Source organism: Rhinoraja longicauda, chromosome 12 (assembly GCF_053455715.1).
Source record: "Rhinoraja longicauda isolate Sanriku21f chromosome 12, sRhiLon1.1, whole genome shotgun sequence".
Taxonomy (NCBI): domain Eukaryota; kingdom Metazoa; phylum Chordata; class Chondrichthyes; order Rajiformes; family Arhynchobatidae; genus Rhinoraja; species Rhinoraja longicauda.
Genome location: NC_135964.1, coordinates 40,080,716 through 40,104,942, shown reverse-complemented (window position 1 = coordinate 40,104,942; position 24,227 = coordinate 40,080,716). Strand labels below are relative to the sequence as shown.

At 44.0% G+C, this 24,227-nt stretch overlaps 1 protein-coding gene across 1 annotated transcript; it reads left to right on the top strand.

Moving 5' to 3' along the window:
• Nucleotides 1–276: 276 nt before the first annotated feature.
• Nucleotides 277–16,685, top strand: LOC144598454 (uncharacterized). Its single transcript, XM_078408596.1, has 7 exons — nucleotides 277–307; nucleotides 1,664–1,737; nucleotides 2,007–2,204; nucleotides 3,660–3,797; nucleotides 9,079–9,168; nucleotides 10,844–10,987; nucleotides 16,557–16,685. The coding sequence occupies exons 1-7, from the start codon at nucleotides 277–279 to the stop codon at nucleotides 16,683–16,685; spliced, it is 804 nt and encodes a 267-aa protein (XP_078264722.1).
• The last annotated feature ends 7,542 nt before the right edge of the window (nucleotides 16,686–24,227 follow it).

Genomic DNA, 24,227 nt, shown 5'->3' with positions numbered 1-24,227 from the left:
CTTATTAGAACAACTTTTAAACGACACTTCTAAAATAACCTGAATAGTTACAGTATGTGCTGTTTTGACAATGGGACATTTCTATAAGGAATACTTATATAATTTTATCCTTTTATCAATATTTTAATGTAGACAAATCCACTGCAATTGAATTGGGAAAAGATTTGACAAATAGAAAGTTTTTAAATCCTTTGGGTGCAAAAGAAGAATTTGAAGACAGCAATGCTCTGTACAGATTGGTAGAGCATGAATCTGCTGCTTCGTTAACCTTGAGAAATGGAACCCAATATAATACGTCTTCTGGTAGGTAATGTTTTATTCCCTTTCTTCTCATGTTCAGAAGATGTTCACCAACTAAAACATAGAACTGAAATGGGTAATATTAAATATACTTTGGTTACTAACTCATTCTATATTATTGCATCTTTGGCAGGTACATGGAGAGGAAAGGTTTAGAGGGAACTAGACCAAGTGGACCTGTTGGGCCCAACCCTCTCCTACATTGGTGCAGCACCCTCACCTCCTCCCCCCTCCCCTTTCCCCCCTCCCTCCCTCCCTCCTCCTCCTCCATCCCCTTCCCCTCCCCCTCCCCTCTACCTCCTCCCCTCCTCCCATTCCCCTTCCCCTCCCCCCACTCCATCCCCCTCAACCCCCCTTATCCTCCCTCCCTCCCTTCCCCCCTCCCTCACTAGGAGATAGATTTAAACTTTAAAATGTGAATAACTTTAAAAATATAACACCGATTTCAATGAAACTTCTTCCATTAGCACCAAAGGGATGATGGTGAGTAAGGTGGGTCTAAAATTGTCGTGCTATCGTGTACCATTTTGGCTGTAGTTCAGGAACAAACAAACAAACAAATGAGAGTTTTAGTATATAGATGTAATAACAAGATGCTGGTTTATAGAAAACAAAGACAACGTGCAGGTCAGGCAGCATCCCTGGAGAAAATGGATAGAAGAAGGTCTGAAGAAGGGTTGTCACCCAAAACATCGCCTTTCCATGTTCTCCAGGGATGCTGCCTGACACACTGAATTACTCCAGCATTTTGCCTCTTTCTAATGTTTGGAGGGATTATGGGCCAAACGCGGCCAGGTGGGGCAAGCACAGAATGGGGTAGCTTGGGTGTCATGGACTAGTGAAGCTGAAGGGCCTGTTTCCACGATGTATGTCTCTATATTAATGTGTTTCACTGGAGATTTAATCGATCGAAATATGGCACCAAGTCATGAGGTGATACTGAGGCAGGTGATGGAGAGTTGGGTTTCCAAAAACGCTCTAAAGGAAAAAATAATTGGAATTGCAGAGAGGTGAAACTCAGATATGGGGACTTTGCAAATTGGTGGAGAATAATCAGAATGACCAAAAGTATTATCTGCTGAAGTGTATAAATCTCAGTAGGTCAATGACTGGAAAAGATAGCACGGGTATATGCTATAGTAGGGTGAAGAATAATCAGAATGACCAAAAGTATTATCTGCCGAAGTGTATAAATCTCAGTAGGTCAATGACTAGTAAAGATAACAAAGGTATAAGAAATGGAGATTATGGAACATCAGTATACGAAGACCAACATTTTAAAAGCAGGCATTGCTGGAAGAAGTACTCAGATTCTCATGTTTGCTTTTAATAGTAACTTGCTGAATAATCTGTCACACTTCAGCTTCTAGACATTCTGCAATCATGAAAGATTTAATTGTGAAGTTGTTCTCAGAACACATTACATCAGATGGCAAGGTTAGTCTATGTTTCTTTATTAGAAGAAAAAAACATCTATTGTTTGCTAACCACTTTAAATTTTTATATTTATATTTAAAACAATAACCTCTGTTAATCAAAAGAGTTAAATATTTGCTTAAATGATATCACTTCAATATACTTGTAATGAACTTTTGGGTAGCTGTAGCCCATTTGGTTTGATTACAGAAGTAATTGCCAAACTAAAGTTTCTTAGTTGCACACATGGTCAAATTTATAATTAACTATTCAATATTTCTTTATTGTAGTCAGTAGATTATAAATCCATGGGTGCAAATCCAGTTTTTGAAGAATATTGTCAACATGCAACAAATCTGCAGCATGTAGACATTTGTAGTCTCAATCGGAATGAGAGACTAGCATTCTTCATCAATGTGTACAATACTTTGGTCATTCATGGAAATATCAAGAAAGGACCACCAAAAAATGCATGGCAAAGATACAGAGTAAGATGGCAAACTTGCAATTGTTAATTCTCATGACAACTTGAACGTACTGTAGATGATTCTTCTAACATATAGAACATGTTTCCTAAAATGGGGTCACTTAGAAGCAATGGTCGGAAAATGTACCAAGTGATATAGAAATGAAAAATGCCAGAAATGTTCAGCAGGTCAGACAGCACCTGTGGAAAGAGAAATGAAGTTAATATTTCAAGTTGAAGACCCTCCTTCTGACTGGGTAAAATAAAACAGATTAATTAAAATTTTCCAGTTAAGAGCCAAATGATACGTTCTTTACCTACACGTTCAGGTTAATATTTGCTTAGTTTATATATTAAAAAAATTATGGGGCGGCACGGTAGCGCAGCGGTAGAGTTGCTGCTTTACAGCGAATGCAGCGCCGGAGACTCAGGTTCGATCCTGACTACGGGTGCTGCACTGTAAGGAGTTTGTACGTTCTCCCCGTGACCTGCGTGGGTTTTCTCCGAGATCTTCGGTTTCCTCCCACACTCCAAAGACGTACGGGTATGTAGGTTAATTTGACTGGGTAAATGTAAAAAAATTGTCCCTAGTGTGTGTAGGATAGTGTTAGTGTGCGGGGATCGCTGGGCGGCGCGGACTTGGTGGGCCGAAAAGGCCTGTTTCCGCGCTGTATATATATGATATGATATGATATCCAGAGGTGGCCTGTCAAGTCTTGGCTTACTACTTTAAAGCCTAATACCTAAAGCCTCGGGTGACACAGCAGCGCAACGGTGGAGTTCCTTCCGTACAGCGCCAGAGTCCCAGGTTCAATCCTGACTACGGGTGTTGTGTATACACAGTTTGTACATTCTCCCTGTGACCGCGTGGGTTTTCTTCGGGTGCTCCGGATTCCTTCCATATCCCAAAGTCGTGCAGGTTTGTAGGTTAATTGGCTTCTGTAAATTGTCCCCTAGAAGTGTAGGAATGATACTAGCAGATGGATGATCATGTCCAGCATAGGCTCTGTGGGGCGCAGAGCTTGTTTCCAGGCTGCATCTGGAAACAAAACTAAACTCCATCATTTGCTTTTTACCTGTATTGTCTGTAATTTTGTTCTTCATAATTTCCTAGTTTTCTTTTGAAGGTTATGACTGAAACTTTATTTAACAGCCTGTTATAGCTGGTGCATTTGAAATCTTAACCATTCATTGCACAAAGGACACCTCCAGTTCCTTTTACTAATTGTGCTAAATCTGTATCATTATCAAAATAATAGCCCATTTACTCCATCTAATTTAGCCATGATTTTAAACACCTTTCAAATCTCCGCTCTCCCTCTTTACTCCAAGAGGCACATCCCAATGATGTTTAACAGATCAAATGCCCTATTAAAAGAAATTTTTTAAAAATTGAGCAACCGGCATAAATAGATAATTATATATTTGCGTTGTGATTAAATAAATGTCCACTGAAATCAATTTTGTACCATTTCAGTTTTTTACTTCTATAAGTTACGAGATTGGTGGAAGCATCTTTTCACTGAATGATATTCAAAATGGTGTACTTCGTGGAAATCGAAAAAGTCCACCTCAGATCATGAAACCATTCGCAAATGACGATCCACGTCTTAAGGTAGCTCTGTGTAGGAAGGAACTGCAGATGCTGGTTTAAACCGAAGATAGACACAAAGTGCTGGAGTAACTCAGAATGAATGATGTGCAAAAAGTAGCGGTGATAAAGGAAACAGGCCATTGTTAGCTATTTGCTAGGTGGGAACGGGAACCTGGTGCTACTTGGGTGGGGGAGGGAGGGATGGAGGGAGAGGGAGTGCGGGTGTTACTTGAAGTTAGAGAAATCATACCACTGGATTGTAAGCTGCCCAAGCGAAATATGAGATGCTGTTCCTTTATCACCATTACTTTTTGCATATCTTTTGTCATTTGTTCTATATCTCTCTACATCACTGTCTATACCTCTCATCACCCATTCCTTCTCTCCAGAGATGCTGCCTGTCCCACTGAGTTACTCCAGCATTTTGTATCTATCTTAAGGTAGCTACTACTGTTTGAGTATATAACTAAATTTATATATCGCTTAATACTATGACTAATATCCTTAACATAATTATAATGGTTATTCCAGCACTTTTGGTGGAGTGTCTTTTCTTTGATTGCAAACTGCTGGCCCTTGTTTTGTTTTCTCCAACCCTCAATCTTATAAGACAGTTTGGATATTCCTGCGAAGATATGTTTTTACTTTGCCGGGATTGCAACTACTCATAAAATCATAACAGCACGGTTCACACTAAAAGTGAAAAGAAAATCCAGCAATCCAGCAATGCTTTGCCAATATATACATCAAATTTCTAAACAAAGCATCTGGTAATGGCAGTGGTGCTTGAACTGTTAGGCTAATCACATTTTCAAATTGTGAGCAACCAAATATTTGAAATGGTAAAGGATCATACAACTTATTTTAAAAGTTGAGCTATAAAAGAGTGTCATGCGTATTCTGCCCTTGAAGATAATTTTGCATGGAATCTGTAATAATTTAATGTTTCTGAACCTTCTTCCATTTTCCTCATATTTTCAAATGTATTGGAGCATGCGTAAATTCTACCTTTGAAAGGATTTCGAACATTAACTTAAAATCACATCGATAATCGATTAATTATTTAAGCTAATTGCAGTGTTTTGAAAATGCAAAGTTTCGCAATTTAGGTACAGTGGCAGCACACTAGTAAGCACTGTGGCATAGTGGTAGAACTGCTACCTTACAGTGCTAGAAACCCAGATTTTGATCCTGACTATGGGTGCTTTCTGTATGGAGTTTGTACATTCTCACTGTGAGTGTGTGGGTTTTCTCCGGATGCTCCGGTTTCCTCTCACACTCTAAAGATGTGCAATTTTGTAGGTTAATTGGTTTCGGTAAAAATTGTAAATTGTCCCTCGTGTGTAGGATAGTGTTAGTGTCCGGGGTGTTTGCTGGTTGGCTCGGACTCGGTGGGCCGAAGGGCCTGTTTCCACGCTGTATCTTTTAAAGTCTAAAGGTAAGCTAAAACCCCAATCACATTATTGTTTAAAATCACAACAAAAAAATCAGCATCAGTAGTTTGGGGCAAATGTATATGAATGCAATTGTTTGAAATTTCATCCCATAATTGTGTATTTCTATCACATATAAACTGATGTGGTTCCAACATTTAAAAGCAGACATAAAACCAGGAATTGCTGGATATACTCAATCAAGTTCGGTAATACCCGAAGAGAGAGAAGTAAAGTTACCATTTCAGACTGATGATCTTTTTTTATCAGAACTGCAAAAAGTTAGAGATGTAATGGGGATTAAACAAATCCAGAGGCAAGTAAAGTACGTAGGAGAAAGAAAGGTTACAATGGAGGATCAGTGGTATGGCTGAAAGCAGTAAAGTTTAAGTGACAAAAGGATTGATGGTGCAAGGCAAAAGTGCTTGGTAATGGCACAAGTAAAGAAACAGCTGGAGCTGCAGTTGGTAACAAAAGCATCACCAAATGCTGCTCTCCAGTGAAAAAGCTTATAAACTGAAATTGTAGAACTCGGTCCTTGAATCTGGATTGCTGTCAAGTGTTTAATTGAAAGCCAAGTTGCTGGGTCTCATGTTCCCATTGAATTCCATGAGAATAGGACTAGAAGGCTGAGAAGTCAAGAGCCCTAAACATACCTTACAAGTGAGATAATGATCTATTTCAATGTTATTTACTGTGCTTGCTATTCACGATGGAGCCTCCTCTCCACTGAGGTTGAAAAGCAGATCGGTCAATTGCTTTGTGCAACACCTCCATTCAGTGATGGTCTACCAACACCATCACCACAGTGAAGAAGGCACAGCAGAGACTCCACTTCCTGAGGATCCTCAGGAAAACCAACCTGCAGGAGAAGCTCATGATGTCCTTCTATCGCTGCTCCATCGAGAGTGTGCTGGCATACTGTATAACCACATGGTATGCCAGCTGCTCAGAAAAGGACAGGAAGGCCCTTCAGAGGGTCATCATGACGGCCCAGAAGATCATCGGCTGCTCACTGCCCTCCCTGGAGCACCTGTTCAGCCTACGCTGCCTCAGTAGAGCAGGCAAAATAATAAAAGACCCATCCCACCCCGGCCACCGTCTGTTTGTTCATCTGCCCTCTGGTCGACATTTCAGGTCGATCAAATCCCGAACAAACAGACTTAAGAACAGTTTTTACCCCAGGGCCATACGAGAACTGAACACTACCTTCTGCACTAGGCAACACTGTTAAAACTTTTGTGCTTAATATAATTGTATTTATTTGTTTTTGCATTTATTGCATATATGTTTTTACGCACCGTCAGGATTGGCTATTTTTTAATTTCGTTGTACTCGTTGCAATGACAATAAATGAATATTATTATTATTATATTATTATTATTATAAAGTACGAATGACTCGGAGTTTCCGATTGCTTGTCATTTTAATCATCCAGACACAAACTGTAGATGTTGGAATCATGAGCCAAACACAAAGTGCCAGAGGCACTCAGCAGGTCAGATAGCATCTGGCCAAGGGGAATGAATAGATGATGTTTCAGGTTGAGCCCCTTCTTCAGACCCAGTCTACACAGGAGACTCAACCCAAAACATCGTCTGTTCATTCCCTCCCCAGATGCTGCCTACACTGAGTTCCTCCAGCAATTTGTATTTTGCATGTTAATCATCAGTTCAGTTCCTGCCCCCACCCTCCCAGCCTCTGACTGTTAATAGACAATAGGTGCAGGAGTAGGCCATTCGGCCCTTCGTGCCAGCACCGCCATTCACTGTGATCACGGCTGATCATCCACAATCAGTACCCCATTCCTGCCTTCTCCGCATATCCCCTGACTCTGCCATCTTTAAGAGCTCTATCTAACTTGCTCTTGAAAGCATCCAGAAAATTGGCCTCCACGGCCTTCTGAGGCAGAGAATTCCACAGATTCACAACTCTCTGGTGAAAAAGTTCCTCATCTCTGTTCTAAATGGCCTACCCCTTATTCTTAAACTGTGGCGCCTGGTTCTGGACTCCCCCAACATCGGGAACATGTTTCCTGCCTCTAGCGTGTCCAATCCCTTACTAATCTTATGTTTCAATAAGATCCCCTCTTATCCTAAATTCCAGTGCATACAAGCCCAGTCGTTCTATTCTTTTAACATATGACAGTCCCGCCATCCTGGGAATTAACCTCGTGAACCTACGCTGCACTCCCTCATTAGTAAGAATGTCCTTCCTCAAATTTGGAGACCAAAACTGCACACAATACTCCAGGCGTGGTCTCACTAGGGCCCTGTACAACTGCAAAAGTTCACTCCTATATTCAACTCCTCTTGTTATGAAGGCCAACATGCCATTAGCTTTCTTCACTGCCTGCTGTACCTGCATGCTTACTTTCAGTGACTGATGAACAAGAACACCCAGATCTTGCTGTACTTCCCCTTTTTCTAACTTGACACCATTCAGATAATAATCTGCCTTCCTGTTCTTGCCACCAATGTGGATAACCTCACATTTATCCACATTAAGCTGCATCTGCCCACTCACCCACCCTGTCCAAGTCACCCTGCATCCTCATAACATCCTTCATAGTTCACACTGCCACCCAGCTTTGTGTCATCTGCAAATTTGCTGATGTTGCTTTTAATCCCTTCATCTAAGTCATTAATGTATATTGTAAAAAGCTGCGGTCCCAGCACCGAGCCTTGCGGTACCCCACTAGTCACTGCCTGCCATTCTGAAAGGGACCTGTTAATCCCTACTCTTTGTCTCCTGTCTGCCAACCAATTTTCACTCCATGTTAGTACCCTACCCCCAATACCATGTGCTCTAATTTTGCCCACTAATCTCCTATGTGGGACCTTACCAAAAGCTTTCTGAAAGTCCATGTACACTACATCCACGGCCTCTCCCTTGTCGATTTTCCTAGTTACATCCTCAAAAAATTCCAGAAGATTAGTCAAGCATGATTTCCCTTTGTAAATCCACGCTGAGTCGGATCGATCCTGTTACTGCTATCCAAATGTGACGCTATTTCATCTTGTATAATTTTGTGCGGGATTTTTAAAATCTCACAAATTACTGCCATTTCCAACAACCTGTCTTTTCTTTGACTGCAAACTTTTTGCAGTTTGATAATATCTAAAATTTTAAGTTTCATTCTGATGGAAAGTTTAACATTCCACTTCCTGACCATAATTGACAAACCAATGCAAATTAATGGCCCAACAAAAGATATCAGTTCCCCTGGCTACCTTGAACTGGTTAGCCATACCTAATTCAAAAAGCAGAGTTATAAAATGAGTTACCGTGGTAATGTTAAAAATAATGTTAAGATTGTTAAACATTGCATAAGAACATTCAGGCTGTATTAGTGCCCGGCGCGGCTCGGCTGCGGGACTTAACATCGCCGGCGCGGCTCGGCCGCGGGACGTTTCAGGGCCCGGTGCGGCTCGGCCGCGGGACGTTTCGGTGCCCGGTGCGGCTCGGCCGCTGGACTTAACATCGCCCGGTGCGGCCGCGGGACGTTTCGGGCTGTCTGTCCGTGGGTGCGGGGGGAGGAGAGGGGAAGTTTTGTTGCCTCCATCACAGTGAGGGGGTGTTTGGAGTCACTGTGATGGATGTTTGTGTTGGGGTCGTGTGTCCTGTGTTCTTTTCTGTGACTGCTGAAATTTCGTTCGGTGTTGTGCCGAATGACAATAAAGTTTTGTTATGTTATGTTATGTTATGGTATATAATGTATACTATAACTATACAAATAGTAAGATTATACTAGTATATTAGTATAATTCTACTAATACTAAATGTAGTAGCATTTTTCAAACTATTACTGAAAAATAATAGATTTTTCATTTACAATTTGAAATGTAACCACAACTTTAATTTTTCAGATATCACTGGATGACGTGGAACCACTTATTCATTTTGCTTTGAACTTTGGATCCGTAAGCAGCCCTCCAATTAAGGCCTACTCTGCTGAGGTTTGTTAAACCATGTTTGGAAGTTATCAATTTCTGCTGTCATCTTCTCATGCAGGATGTAGTTTACCAACGTTTTATTTTGTGCGGGATTTTTAAAATCTCACAAATTACTGCCGTTTCCAACAACCTGTCTTTTCTTTGACTGCAAACTTTTTGCAGTTTGATAATATCTAAAATTTTAAGTTTCATGCTGATGGAAAGTCTAACATTCCACTTGCTGGCCATAATTGTCAAACCAATACAAATTAACGGCCCAACAAAAGATATTAGTTCCCCTGGCTACCTTGAACTGGTTAGCCATACCTAATTCAAAAAGCAGAGTTATACAATGAGTCATTGTGGTAATGTTAAAAATAATTTTAAGATTGTTAAGCATTGTTTAAAAACATTCAGGCTGTATTTAAAGTAAAAGAATGTGAAATTTGCCCAAATTTCCATACTAATTTCACGAGCTGATTTTAGCCTGGGTGCACTACAAATGACCTTTGGGTCCACAATGTATTGATGGGCCAGGGCAGCCAGGACTACTGTATGACTACTTTTGGGCAGAACGGTAGTGCAGCAATAGAGTTGCTGCCAGTGCCAGAGACCCGGGTTCGATCCAGACCACGAGTGCTGTGTGTACAGAGTTTGTACATTCTCCCCGTGACCGTGTGGGTTTTCCTCGGGTGCTCCGGTTTCCTCCCGCACTCCAAAGACGTAAAGATTTGTAGGTTAATTGGCTTCGGTAAACAATTCGGTAAATTGTCCCTAGTGTGTAAGATACGTAGTGTATGGGGATCACTGGTCGATGTGGACTCGGTGGGCCGAAGGGCCTGTTTCTGTGCTGTACTTCTAAGCTAAGTTAAGACACCCGTGGAGGTTGCATATGCCCAGATATCAACTGAAGGTGAAATCCTCAGTTGTTTTCTTCACCATACTTAAATAAACATCCTACTGTCCATGGGCTTCTAACGGACTGTGGGCGCACATGAAATAGTGGCCACAATGGTTAAAGATCATAAGATCGTAAGAGATAGGAGTAGAATTAGGCCATTCGGCCCATCACATCTACTCTGCCATTTAATCATGGCTGATCTATCTCTCCCTCCAAACCCCATTCTCCTGCCTTCTCCCCAGAAGGCAGGGATGGGGTACTGATTGAGAATGATCAGCCATGATCACGTTGAATGGTGCTGCTGGCTCAAAGGGCCGAATGGCCTACTCCTGCACCTATTGTCTATTGTCATAACCTCTGACACCCATACTAATCAAGAATCAATCTGGTATCTCTGCTTAAATATAGCCTCCACAGCCTTCTGTGGCAAAGAATTCCACAGATTCACACCCTCTGACTAAAGAAATTCCTCTTCTCCTTCCTAACAAAATGTCCTTTAATTCTGAGCTGACAACCTCTAGTCCTAGACTCTCCCACTCTCAGTGGAAACATCCTCTCCACATCCACTCTATCCAAGCCTTTCACTATTCTGTATGTTTCAATGAGGGTAAGGCCTTAAAAGAGTTCTGGATCCTGGATGGTTTATATACATTTATAGGACGGCTGCTATTTTAAAGACAGCTAGCTACCAGGTGATGCATGATAGTCAAACCAAGGTTGCAAAAATGAATTAAAGTGAAAAGCAGATGATATATAACTTGTCATGCAAAAAACGTGTGTTTTAATCTCCAATTGCAGGACATTGACAAGCAGCTAAAGATTTCAGCCAGAGATTTCCTTGATTCTGCTGATGGTTGTCAAGTTGATGGTGCAAAAAAGGAAGTTGGTCTCAGTATAATTTTCAAACGATACAAGATAGACTTTGGTGGAACAGATGAAAAGGTAAAGAAATGTTCATGTTAACATTTACTCCAAGCTCTTGAATACAAGTGAAAAATATGATAACAAAATTCATAAGTTACAGGAGCAGAATTAAGGCCCTGACACAGTTAGGCGTTTTTTAAGGCGACTGCCAGCTGTCATAGTCGTAGCAGGCTGCCGAAAAACCGGTGACTGGACTCCCCCCCCACGACAATGTCTACGACAAGCTACAACAACCCACCACCTAGTTGATGTCAAGCTACGGCAAGCTACCGAAAACCGGTGACCCAATCGTCGCAAGTAGAACGTCCACCTACGACCGCACCTACGCCAACCTACCACCACAGAGGCGACAACCTACGACAACCGAAGTCAACCTACGTCCACCGGTGACAAGCTATGACAAGCTTTGACCCTGAAGACTGAAGACAACTGAAGACAATTCACGTTTCACCCACTTTCCCTATAAAAGGGGGTGTACGGTAAGGTTTCCAATCATTCTGCATCATGACTATTGGAAAGTGATGCCATAAGAAACTACTCTGAAGTACAATAACTTCATACATCAATTTTCCGTCAAAATGTCAAGAATTTCCTTTATTGATATACAAACCATTTTTTTTTAAAGGTTGATAAGAACATACAAGCAGTGCATACAAAAATATTGTAATAAACTTCAATAAATTTCAATAAGCTTCAAACTTTAAAATTCAATCTTTAAACAGAACACAAGTGCAAAAACATACAAAACCTAACATCATTTATGGACACGTTAGACTGACGGATGATCAGATCAAGTCCACACTTGAAATTCGCCGAAGTCAGCACCAGCAACAACCTTAACACAATACAATACAATACAATATATCTTTATTGTCATTGTACCCAGGGGTACAACGAGATTGGGAATGCGCCTCCCATACGATGCAATAATTTAAGTAATTAACAGCAACCCAACGAAACGAAACAATTGTAACAGTTTTTAGACAGGGTAAAGTGCAAGTTGATCTATGCGTTGTGGCCATCCGGCTCAGCAGGACCGGTTCATAGCAGCTATGGCCCTGGGGATGAAGCTGTTCCTGAGTCTGGAGGTGCGGGCGTAGAAGGCCTTGTATCGTCTGCCCGATGGAAGGAGTTCGAACAGACTGTTGCAGGGGTGTGAAGAGTCTTTGTGGATGCTGGTGGCTTTTCTGAGGCATCGTGTGTTGTAGATGCCCTCCAAATCTGGTAGCTGTGTTCCGATAGCCCTCTGAGCTCTATGGACTACCCGCTGTAGAGCTTTCCTTTCTGCCTCCGTGCAGCTGAGGTACCACACAGGGATGCCATGCGTTAGGATGCTCTCTATGGTGCAGCGGTAGAAGGTCGTCAGCAGCTGTTGGGGTAGACCAGACTTTTTCAGTGTTCTTAAGTAGAACAGTCTTTGTTGTGCCTTCTTGACCAGCGCAGCAGTGTTATTGGACCATGTTAGGTCCTTCGAAATGTGAGTGCCCAGAAACTTGAAGCTGGACACTCTCTCCACACTGTCCCCGTTGATAGAGATCGGGGCATATTCCCCGTTATGTGACCTACGGAAGTTGATGATCAGCTCCTTGGTCTTGGTGGTATTTAGGGACAGGTTGTTATCCGAGCACCAGTCCGCCAGGTTCTACACCTCCGCTCTATAGTTTGTTTCATCCCCGTTGGTGATAAGCCCGATCACCGTTGTGTCGTCTGCAAACTTGACAATGGTGTTGGTGTCGAATGCAGGAACACAGTCGTGTGTGAAGAGGGAGTAGAGCATGGGGCTCAGAACACAGCCCTGTGGTGTGCCGGTACTCAGGGTGATAGTGGAGGACAGGTGCGGGCCCATTCTCACTGCCTGCGGTCGTTCCAGCAGGAAGTCCAGGATCCAGTCACATAATGACGAGCTGAGGCCTAGCTGGTGGAGTTTGGTGATGAGCTTGGTGGGGATGACCGTGTTGAAGGCGGAGCTATAGTCTATGAATAGCATCCTCACGTACGTGCCCTGTCTCTCTAGGTGAGTCAGGACAGTGTGAAGAGCCAGAGAGATGGCGTCCTCTGTGGATCTATTTGCCCTGTATGCAAATTGATGTGGGTCCAGTGAGTCAGGGATGCTGGATTTGATGTGTGAGAGGACCAGCCTCTCAAAGCACTTCATGACGATCGGCGTTAGGGCAACCGGGCGGTAGTCATTCAGGTTGGAGATCTTTGCTTTTTTCGGCACCGGAACTATGATAGCCGACTTCAGGCACTTGGGGACCGTAGCCAGAGATAATGTCAGGTTAAAGATCCTGGTGAATACCTCAGCCAGCTGTTCAGCACAGTCCTTCAGTACCCTTCCTTGAACTCCATCCGGTCCTGCAGCCTTGCGTGGGTTGACCCTTTTCAGAGCGCGTTGTACCTCCTGTGTGTTCAGTTGCAAGACCTGTCCCACCGCCTCGGCTGGGGTTCTTTCACTCAAGGTGGTTTTGCCAGTTTCAAAGCGGGCAAAGAAGGTGTTAAGCTCGTTGGTCAGTGCCATATCGCTGTGGGGGCAGGCAGGGCTGCTCTTGTAGCCAGTGATGTCCCTGACACCCTGCCACATGCTTCTGGTGTCCGTGGTGTTGAAGTGGTCTTCCACCCGTTGCCTGTGGGTGTCTTTGGCCCTTTTAATACCTTTGTTCAGGTTTGACCTGGCAACACTGTATGCTGAAGTGTCACCAGATTTAAAGGCATCACCTGGCGACAACCTACTTCACCAGGCGCCAACGTGGCGACAACCTACGACAGCGCCCCCGTCAGGAGACATCAAGCTACGCTCATTGGTGTCAAACCAATAGTTGCCGAAAAATTTCAACCCTTCACAAAATCCAATGACGACCAGAAAAACACTACGACTCTTTGGAGACTACTCATGACCATGCCCGCCATGCCCGCCAGCCTAGTCGCCTGTAGTCACCTAAAAAATCGACGAACTGGGACAGGGCCTTTAGTCTACTCCGCCATGGCTGATTTATCTTTCCCTCACAACCCAATTCCCCTGCCTTCTCCCCATTACCCCTGTCATCCATACAAATCAAGAATCTGTCAATCTCTGCCTTAAAAATATCTATTGAATTAGATTCCACAACCTTCTGTGGCAGTGAATTCCACAGATTCACCACCCTCTGACTAAAGCAACTCCTCCTCATCTCCTTTCCAATGGTACGTCCTTTTATTCCGGTTCTAGACTCTCCCACTGGTGGAAACATCCTCTCCACATCCACTGCACACCCACAATAAAGTATGAGAACATTTAAAGCTTCATAATTTAAGAATATTTTAGCTGTGCCATTTGATAGGATAAAATGTTCATTTCATAGTTTTACCTATGGAAACTTCTTAATCATATGTTAGTGTGACTAATGGTTGCAGTTACATTAAAAATAATACCATTGGAAAACATTAGGTTCATATTACAATAATATGTCCCAACCTACACTTAGCAAATAGGTGTAAGCCCCAAGAACAATTGACACCATCACAGACAAAGCAACCCATTTAATTGGTATCCCGTCCACCTCCATGAATATTTCATTGCTTTCGCCACCAGTACTGCATGAGTGCAGTGTGTACCATGTACAAATGAACAGAAGTTACTTGGCTATTCTGAACACCTTCCATTTGCATGATGTATGCCATTAAGGATGAGAGAGCAGCAGGGCAAAGGGAACAACATCATTGGCATTTTCTCCTCCAAGTCAGGCCAAGTCAACCATTCCAAAGTTATTTACTTAGAAATAAAACACTGCACATTTACTGCCACCACTTTTTTTAAATTAGATTATCAAAGTTAATTAGATTGGGCAATGAATGATGGACTTGACAATGCTGGCCACATTCTGAAAAATACATTTAAAAAGAACTTGCCTGTGCATTGATCTGGATTTAATCTTAAATAATTAAAGTAATTTTCAAAATTGTTTTTGTAATTTTTCAACAGCTTGGAATAATGGGTCTGTTGTCAAAAATAACATGGAACTGCAAATTGTCATTAAATCATTTAGTGCTTTGATAGTTTATTTTTAAGGTCCCAAGGATTAATTGTTAATGGCACCAAGCTTAGATTTGAAGCTTTAGAGTACTTGATAGTGAGGAGGTAATATTGATTTATCTAACTTCAAGTAACCCCTGAATTCCCTCTCTCTCCATTGCTCCCCCACCCTAGTCGTTCTACTAGTTTCACTGTTTCACTCATTAGTTTCACTTGTTATCACCTTCTCCACAGCCAGCAATGGACCATTGTGTGCTCTATTTTTCATTGATCATCTATGCTGACTGATTTGTCCATTTGGATACCTCCATTCATTTGTTCTTTGTACTTCTTCATATCTCTAGCGTCCCTCTCCCATGACTCTCAATCTGAGGGTTTTGACCCGAAACGCCACCTATTCCCTTTCTCCCAAGATGCTGCCTGACCCGCTGTGTTACTCCAGCATTTTGTGTCTATCTTCAGTGTAACCCAGCATCTGCAGTTCCTTCCTTTGCAGAATGATATTGAGCAACTTGTAAGCTGGGTAAGGCAATGGCAGATGAAATTGAATCTTGATAAGTGTGAGGTGATGCATTTTGGCAGGTATAATAAGAGTAGGGCATATACCATGAACAATAGGTTCTCGGGGAATATTGAGGAACAAAGGGACCTTGGTGTACAAAGCAGCATAGATAGAAAGGGTGTTGAAGGAGACACAGGGAATGCTAGTCTTTATTGGCTCTGGCATAAACTATAAGGGAGGATAGACACAAAACGCTGGAATAACTCAGCTGGACAGACAACATCTCTGGAGAAAGGGAATGGGTAACGTTTTAGGTCAAGACAGGATCTCCAAAAGAAGGCAAGACATTCAGAAGAAGGGTCTTGACCCGAAACGCCACCCATTCTTTCTTTCCAGAGATGCTATTTGTCCTGCTGAGTTACTCCAGCATTTTGTGTCTATCTTCGGTTTAAATCAGCATCTGCAGTTCCTTCCTACACTAACTATAAGGGAGGTCTTGATACAACTTTATAAAACAAGGGTTTAATCACAGGAATATTGCATGCAGTTCTGGTGACCAAACTACAGGAAGAATATGATTTGGTTGGAGAGATTGCAGAGAGATTCACCAAGATGTTGGCTGGGATGAAATGGTTCATTTATGAACAGTGATTGGCAGGCTGGGTTTGTTTTCCTTGTGTGCTGAAAAGACATGTGCTGGAGGTATACAGAACTATGGGAGGCATGGATAGGATAGTGATAAACTTTTCACATGCCAGAGATGACTAGAAGACCTGAGGACAAAGATTTAGGGAGAGGGATAACAATTTTAGATGGGGGGGGGGGGGGGAGGAAAGAAAAGTTTTCACAATCACATCACTGATAACATAAATTACTTGGTCATTATCCTCATTTGCAAGAATTGCTTGTATGTGATCAGGCACTATAAGAGATGACAATTCTCACTAACAAAAAATGATTATTTCTCAAAGATCACCTTGTCACCTCTATTCATTGTTACTATTGCACTTGATATTATCCATGAAATTGAGACATTATTTATTTGAAAGCATGTACCATTTTGCTCCCCCACGCAGGTGTTGAAGTGGGTGCTTGACCATCTACCAGAATCAACAAAGAAGAAAGCACTGGCGGAACTCCTTGACCAAGGAAAAGTCAGAATTGTTTATCTTCCATTTGACTGGTCAACGAATGCTAAAGAATAATTATGGGTGGCTTTAGAAACCATTAGCGCCATTGTATTCAAATCTTCTGCTCTTCCCACACTCGGTGATTTTTTTGTGGTCGTGGCATGGTGTTACACATTTACGAATCAAATATGGTTGTAGCAGAATGTTTGGGAAAAATATCTAGAAGCACCTTAGTATTCATTGCAGTTTATTACAAAACGTTGCTTTGTCATAAAACAATGGTATGACATTTTGCGGAATTAATCTTTCCGAAAACAGTCCACGCTGGATGTTTTAGTTATATCAGTATAACTGGAAAGAACAATTGCTTTGATTTTTTTTCCTTTCTCTGACCAAATCAGCATGGGATATGAACTTAGATGTGAGTTAATTCACCCTGATGTTTTTCAAACTGGTATTACCAATCCTCTCATTATTCTTTATAATGAGAACGATAATGAACTGTCTGCTAACATGACTACCGAGCACTTTTACGATCGCTTGTCAGCTACCAAAGGTTGTATGGATTTAAGTATTGTCTTTCTACAGGCTTGCATTCTGAACTTCAATAAAGTAAGTGCAAAACAATCTATTTGGATTATTTTACTTCAGTTATAGTGCATGTTATTTTTCTTTAGTCATATTTCAGAACCATCACAACAAAGGTGGGAAGATTAGAAGATTTAACAATGAACATTTAGAGTATTCCTTTAACCTTTCTCTTACTGGAAATAGGCCGGCTGGTATCACAAGGTTTATTGGGTCAGGATGTGGATTAGTATCTTAGCCAAATGTCATGGTCATTAAGTCATACAGCGTGGGAACAGGCCCTTTGTCCCAACATGCCCACACCACCAACATGTCCCACTACACTAGACTCACCTGCCCGTGTTTGGCCCATATCCCTCCAAACCTGTCCTATCCATGTACCTGTCTAAATGTTTCTTAAACAGTGCAATAGTACCTGCTCCAACTACCTCCTCCGGCAGGTCGTTCCATACTCCCACCACCTTTTGTGTGGAAAAGTTACCCCTCAGGTTCCTATTACATTTTTTCCCCCTCTCCTTAAACCTATGTCCTCTGGTTCTCGATTCCCCTACTCTGGGCAAGAGACTCTGTGTGTCTACGATCCATTCCTCTCATTTTGTACACCTTTCAACCTCCTGAGCTCCAAGGAATAGAGTGCTAGCCTACTCAATCTCTCCCTATAGCACAGAGGCTCGAGTCCAGGCACCATCTTCGTAAACCTTCTCTATACTCTTTCCAGCTTGACAACATCTTTCCTATAACATGGTGCCTTCTTGTGTTTGAGGCAGCAGAAGTTATGTAAAGCCCTCCAGGCGCTGTAGCCAGTGCAATGTGCTGTTGTCGAGGGCCGTGAGGTCTACCCCTCCACCAGGGGGGTGGAGGACAGTGCAGTTGAAAACGACGTGCTGCGCTGTTTGCTGGTCTGCTCCACTCACGCAGGCTGCTGATGAACGCAACCCCCAACGATGCATGTTGGCGTTGAACTGGCCGACCCCTGTGCAGAGCCGGTTCAGGGCTACCCACTCTTTGCGGGGCATGTCCGGGTGAAAGAAACATTTAGACAGGTACATGGATAGGACAGGTTTGGAGGGATATGGGCCAAACACGGGCAGGTGAGTCTAATGTAGTGGGACATGTTGGTGGTGTGAGCATGTTGGGACGAAGGGCCAATTCCCATGCTGTATGACTTAATGACCATGACATTTGGCTAAGGTGGCCGGGTGGGGCTGTGGTGTTCAGTGCGACAGTGAATTAAGGAGGTCGCAAAGTCTGTTCCCAGCTGGTTCTCCATGCTTCTAGTATATTGAAACCGGAGCCACAAAGGGTCGCTGTGTGACGGGAGAAGGGGCGATGAGATGACAGGCGTTGAGGTCCCAGTTGCTGTGAATCCTGGGCAAGGTGGTGCAGAGGATGTTTGGCGTCCGATGGGGCCTTGCACTCCAGCCTATGATTGAAGGACTCTCTGCGAAGCTTGGCGGGTGCGATACGTGCGAGCACCGGCAGGAGATCCGTTGGGGGTAGGGCGTAGGGGGCCAGTGATGATCCCCATGGTGTCGTTAAGGGTGGCGTCTAGCTTGCTAGTATGAGCGCTGCGGCACCATGTGGCGTACTCAGCGACGCTGTACACGAGTGCAAGAGCACTGGTTCGGAGAGTAGATGTCCTGGCGCCCCATGACGATCCAGCCAAGCAACACAGGAGGTTGTTCCGTGCTGAGACTTGAGCACGGAGAGCTTCAAGGTGTTGCTTTTAGGTCAGCTGCTGATCTAGTTTCACCCCGAAGTATGTAGGAAATAGGTTGTAGGGTAGGGGTGACTCATTGAGGGTGACGGTTAACTGGCGTTGAGCTTCTTTGTTGTTCAGGTGAAAGGCCGTTGTGGTGGTTTTTGCCACACTCAGTTTTAGTCCCAGAACTGAACACAATACTCTAAATGCGGCCTCACCAACATCTTCTGTAACTTTAACATGACTTCCCAACTTCTGTACTCAGTCACTTGAACAGTGGTCTCCACCCTATCATAGACGTTCCCCCTATTGTCTTCATCCCTCTGCCTCTCATTAACTGAAAACACTCTTGTATTTTCACTTTTCCAGTTTTGTTAAAGGGTCATTTATCTGAAACATTAACGATTTCTCTTTTCACAAAGTATGTCCTGGCAAATATCTATCAGCCAATACTTGTCTTTATGCTTGTTCTTCAAATAATCATAAATCATTGCCATTTACAGTGCAATGGGTTGTATTGGGTCCATCATGCCTATGATAACCAAAATCAGACTATAAATAAATCTCACTAAGCAGCTCTTTGCATTTTCTCCAGCAATAACTCATCCAAGTTCTTTTAAAATGCAGTGAGGATTTCTACCTGCACCACCCTCGCAATGAATTCCAGACCATCACCAAATGTTCAGTAAAATCACTCTACTCTTAACTTCTTTGGTTTGACAAATAAAGACAAGTTATAGAGGGTCTTACACTCATTTCACCTGTCAAAGAGATACAACGGCCATATTTATTTCCACAAAAAGTTATAAACGGTATGTATGAAGCCGGCAGCTTTAGACTAATGAACAAATATACATCTCCCAAAAGTGAGGTTCTCAGCTCTTAAAGAGAGACCATTTTGGACCCCAAATTTCTACCACTGCATAATTCATGCAAATAGGAATACAGGAGGAGTGCGAAGGACTGGATAAAGGATGCTAAAGACCGGAGGTGGAGAAGAGAGGAATGCATGATGGGAGATAAAGTGTAAAGAAGATGCGATCAAATTGAGATAACTGGGATGGAACAGTGGATTGAGAGGAGGATCGGGATAGTGGTGGGGATAAAGATCGGGGATGGGGCTGATGATCGGTGTGTATTGGGAAGATGGTCGGGATGGATGACGATGGATCATGAGATGTGGATCGGGGTATGGCAATTTTGGGGAATGGGGATCAGGGAGGCTGAGGATTAGAGAATGGGGATTGGGGAGAGTTGGGGAACAGGCTTTGGGGATCAGGGGGATGGAGATTGAGGGATGGGGGATCAGCGAAGTGAGGATCCGGTGATGGGGATGGTAGGGTCGTTGTAGAACATTGGGGATCAGGGCCTTAAAAATATGGGGATGGGGATCAAGAGGGTGAGTATCAGATGATGGAGATTGGAAGTGATTGAGATCAGGGGACGAGGAGCTGGTGATCAGGGGGTTTGGGGATTGAATAGTTGGGAATCCTGGAGGATGGTGATCAGACGGAATAAAGATCACGGAGGAAGGGAGGTGCGGATCAGGGATCGAGTTGGGTATCAAGGGGGATGAAGTTCAGAGGGATAAAGGTCAGGGGGAATGGGACATGGGCATCAGGGAGTTAGAGATGGAGGAGTTAGGGATCAATGGGGAGGGGGATCAGAGGGGTGAAGATTTATGTGGCGACTGCACACATTGGGTTTGCACAACAAGGAATACTCCTGTGACGTTACATGTGACGATAAGGCGCCATTCATTCGTCATGGGGAAGGGGAGGTGGAGATTAGGGATCAAGGGGATGGGAAGCAGATGGATGGTTAGAAGACATGGGGTTCAGGTGTTGGGGATCAAGTCGCATGGGGGTCAGAGGCGTGAAGATCAGAGGACTGAAGATTTATGTGGCGACTTTGCACACATTATGTTTGCACAACAAGGAATACTCCTGTGACGTTACATGTGACGATAAGACGCCATTCATTCGTCATGGGAGAGGGGAGGTGGAGATCAGGGATCAAGGGGATGGGAAGCAGATGGATGAAGACGAGGGGGGGGAGAAGACATGGGGTTCAGGTGTTAGGGATCGAGGAGTTGGGGATCAAGTGGCATGGGGGTCAGAGGTATGAAGATCAGAGAGGGGGTGGGGATCAGGGGGGGAGTTAGACTGAAGAATCAAGGGGATAGGTGGGAGGATGAGAATCAGGCAATGGGGGTAGGGTATTGACATGGATAGAGAATTGGTTGGCAGACAGGAAGCAAAGAGTAGGAATAAACGGGTCCTTTTCAGAATGGCAGGCAGTGGAGAGTGGAGTGCCGCAAGGCTCGGTGCTGGGGCTGCAACTATTTACAATATATATTAATGATTTGGATGATGGAATTAGAAGTAACACTAGCTAGTTTGCGGATGACACAAAACTGGGTGGCAGTGTGAACTGCGAAGAGAATGTTAGGAGGTTGCAGGGTGACTTGGACAGATTGAGTGAGTGGGCAGATCACAATCAAACCTTATTAGCCAAGTATGTTAACATACATTTGCCATACAGTCATAACAATAAAAAGCAACAGGACACACAAAATACATTGTAACATGAACATCCACCACAGTGACTCCTCCACATTCCTCACTGTGATAGAAGTTAAAAAAAAAGGTCAATCTCTCCCTTCTTTGTCCTCCAGCGGTCGGAGGCTCTAACCTTCCATTGACAGGATCATCTTGACTCTGATCAAGCTCCTTCATCGGGCGGGGGGGGGGATCTCAGCTCCCCCGCGCCGCCGATCTACCCCGGGTGGGGACCAGTTGAACCTCGTGCAGCTTTTGGAGCTCCCGACCGGTCTCAACCCGAGGCTGTGAGCTCCTGATGTTAAAGTCCGCAGGCTGCATTGGAGCGTTGATCCCAGGCAAGGGATCGCAGGCTCAGATGATAAGTCCACGCCCCCACGGGGACTCAAGGTCAGTCCCAGGCAAGACCTCCAGTTCCGTGATGTTAGGCCGCAGAGCGACCAGAGATATGATCCGAAAAACAATCGCATCTCCGGCAAGGTAAGAGATTGAAAAAAAGTTTCCCCTGACCCCCTCTCCCACCCCCCACATAAAACAAACCAGAGAACATTTACACATACTTTTAAAACTTACCAAAAATAACAAAAAGAGTTTGAAAAGTTCACAGACTTGCGAGGCAGCCATCGTGCGGCGCCCCCTGGATTGCATGGCAGATGCAGTATAATGTAGGTAAATGTGAGGTTATCCACTTTGGCGGCAAGAATAAGGAGGCAGATTATTATCTCAATGGTATCAGATTAGGTAAAGGGGAAGTGCAAAGAGACCTTGGTGTCCTTGTACACCAGTCACTGAAAGTAAGCGTGCAGGTACAGCAGGCAGCGAAGAAAGCGAATGGCATGTTGGCATTCATAACGAGAGGATTTGTGTACAGGAGCAAAGAAGTCCTTCTGCAATTGTATAGGGCCCTGTGAGACCACATTTGGAGTATTGTTTGCAGTTTTGGTCTAATTTGAGGAAGGACGTCCTTGCTATTGAGGCAGTGCAGCGTAGGTTCACGTGGTTAATCCCTGGGATGGCGGGACTGTCATATGAGGAAAGATTGGAAAGACTTGGCTTGTATTCACTGGAGTTTAGAAGGATCAGAGGGAATCTTATAGAGATGTATAAAATTATAAAAGGACTGGACAAGCTAGATGCAGGAAAAATGTTCCCAATGTTGGGGGAGTCTAGAACCAGGGGACACAGTCTAAGAATACAAATACAATACAATACAAATACAATATCTTTTATTGTCATTGTACAAGTACAACGAGATTTTTGAATGTCGCTTCCATATCGATGTTATCAAATATATAAATAAATCACGGCAAAGATGAAAATAACAAAGGGGGGGGGAGGAAAAAAAAGGGGGGGGAACAAGGTAAAGTGCAAAAAAAGGTTCATGCAGGGGTCAGTTGTTCCAGATGACCCTGCCTGGGGGCAGAGACAGATCTAAAGTGGAGCCCATTTAAAACTGAGGTGAGAAACTTTTTCACCCAGAGTTGTGAATTTGTGGAATTCTCTGCCACAGAAGGCAGTGGAGGCCAATTCACTGGATGAATTTAATAGAGAGTTAGATTGAGCTCTAGGGGGCTAGTGGAATCAAGGGATATGGGGAGAAGGCAGGCACAGGTTACTGATTGTGGATGATCACAATGAATGGCCTCCTCCTGCACCTATTTTCTATGTTTCTATGAGGAAGGAAGTCATTAGCAGTCCCCCTGCTATCGGCCGTGGAACAGCAGCTCGCACCGACCTCGGGCCTGTAGGATCTCCAGGCAGCAGCACTCCTCCCCCCAGACACAGAGAACAAAGTCCTTAAACCTCTCGCCACCACAGCTACCCCCAACTCCTCCTCTCCGCTCTCCCCTCAGGGCAGCAGCCAGGGCCCGGACAAAGGTAGGTTCCAGCCTCGCCACCCGTGTCCTTACAATCTTCCGTTGTAATTACAGATCATGAAGTCAATTGCAGGCGAGGGATTCCACTCATCAAACACCATCGCTGTGAAAATATCAGACACCTATTATGCGTAACCTGCAAAAATTCCCCAAATTAAAGTAGCACTCTGTACTGTGGAGACACAATGAATCTTTATGTGTGGCAAAGGATTGCTGATGTAGGCTTAATCCCAAGATTGACACAAAGGGCTGGAGTAACTCAGCGGGGCCAGGCAGCGTCACTGGAGAACATGGTAGATGACATTTGGGGGTCGGGACCCTTCTTCAGGCTGATTGCAGAAAGGAGGCAGTGGCGAGTGGAGTGCCGCAAGGCTCGGTGCTGGGGCTGCAATTATTTACAATATATATTAATGATTTGGATGAAGGAATTAGAAGTAGCACTAGCTAGTTTGCGGATGACACAAAACTGGGTGGCAGTGTGAACTGCGAAGAGGATGTTAGGAGATTGCAGGGTGACTTGGACAGGTTGAGTGAGTGGGCAGATCACAATCACAATAAAACTTTATTAGTCAAGTATGTTCTGAAGAGCCGCTTGTAGCTTTCTCTAACCCCCACACACCACCCCCCCCAACACACACCACCCCCACCCACACACACCACCCCCACCCCCACACACACCACCCCCACCCCCACACACACCACCCCCACCCCCACACACCACCCCCACACACACCACCCCCACACACCACCCCCACCCCACCCCCACTCCACACACCACCCCCACCCCACACACACCACGCCACACACACCACCCCCACTCCACACACCACCCCCACCCCACACACACCACGCCACACCCACCCCCACACACCCCCACCCCACACACACC

What these genes read in the sequence shown, in the direction of transcription:
- LOC144598454 (XM_078408596.1), top strand. Translation starts at nt 277, where the DNA reads ATGGAACCCAATATAATACGTCTTCTGGTAG. An exon ending in TATAATACGTCTTCTGGTAG is followed by an intron (nt 308 to 1,663) that starts GTAATGTTTTAT and finishes GTCACACTTCAG; the next exon opens with CTTCTAGACATTCTGCAATC. An exon ending in ATGCATGGCAAAGATACAGA is followed by an intron (nt 2,205 to 3,659) that starts GTAAGATGGCAA and finishes GTACCATTTCAG; the next exon opens with TTTTTTACTTCTATAAGTTA.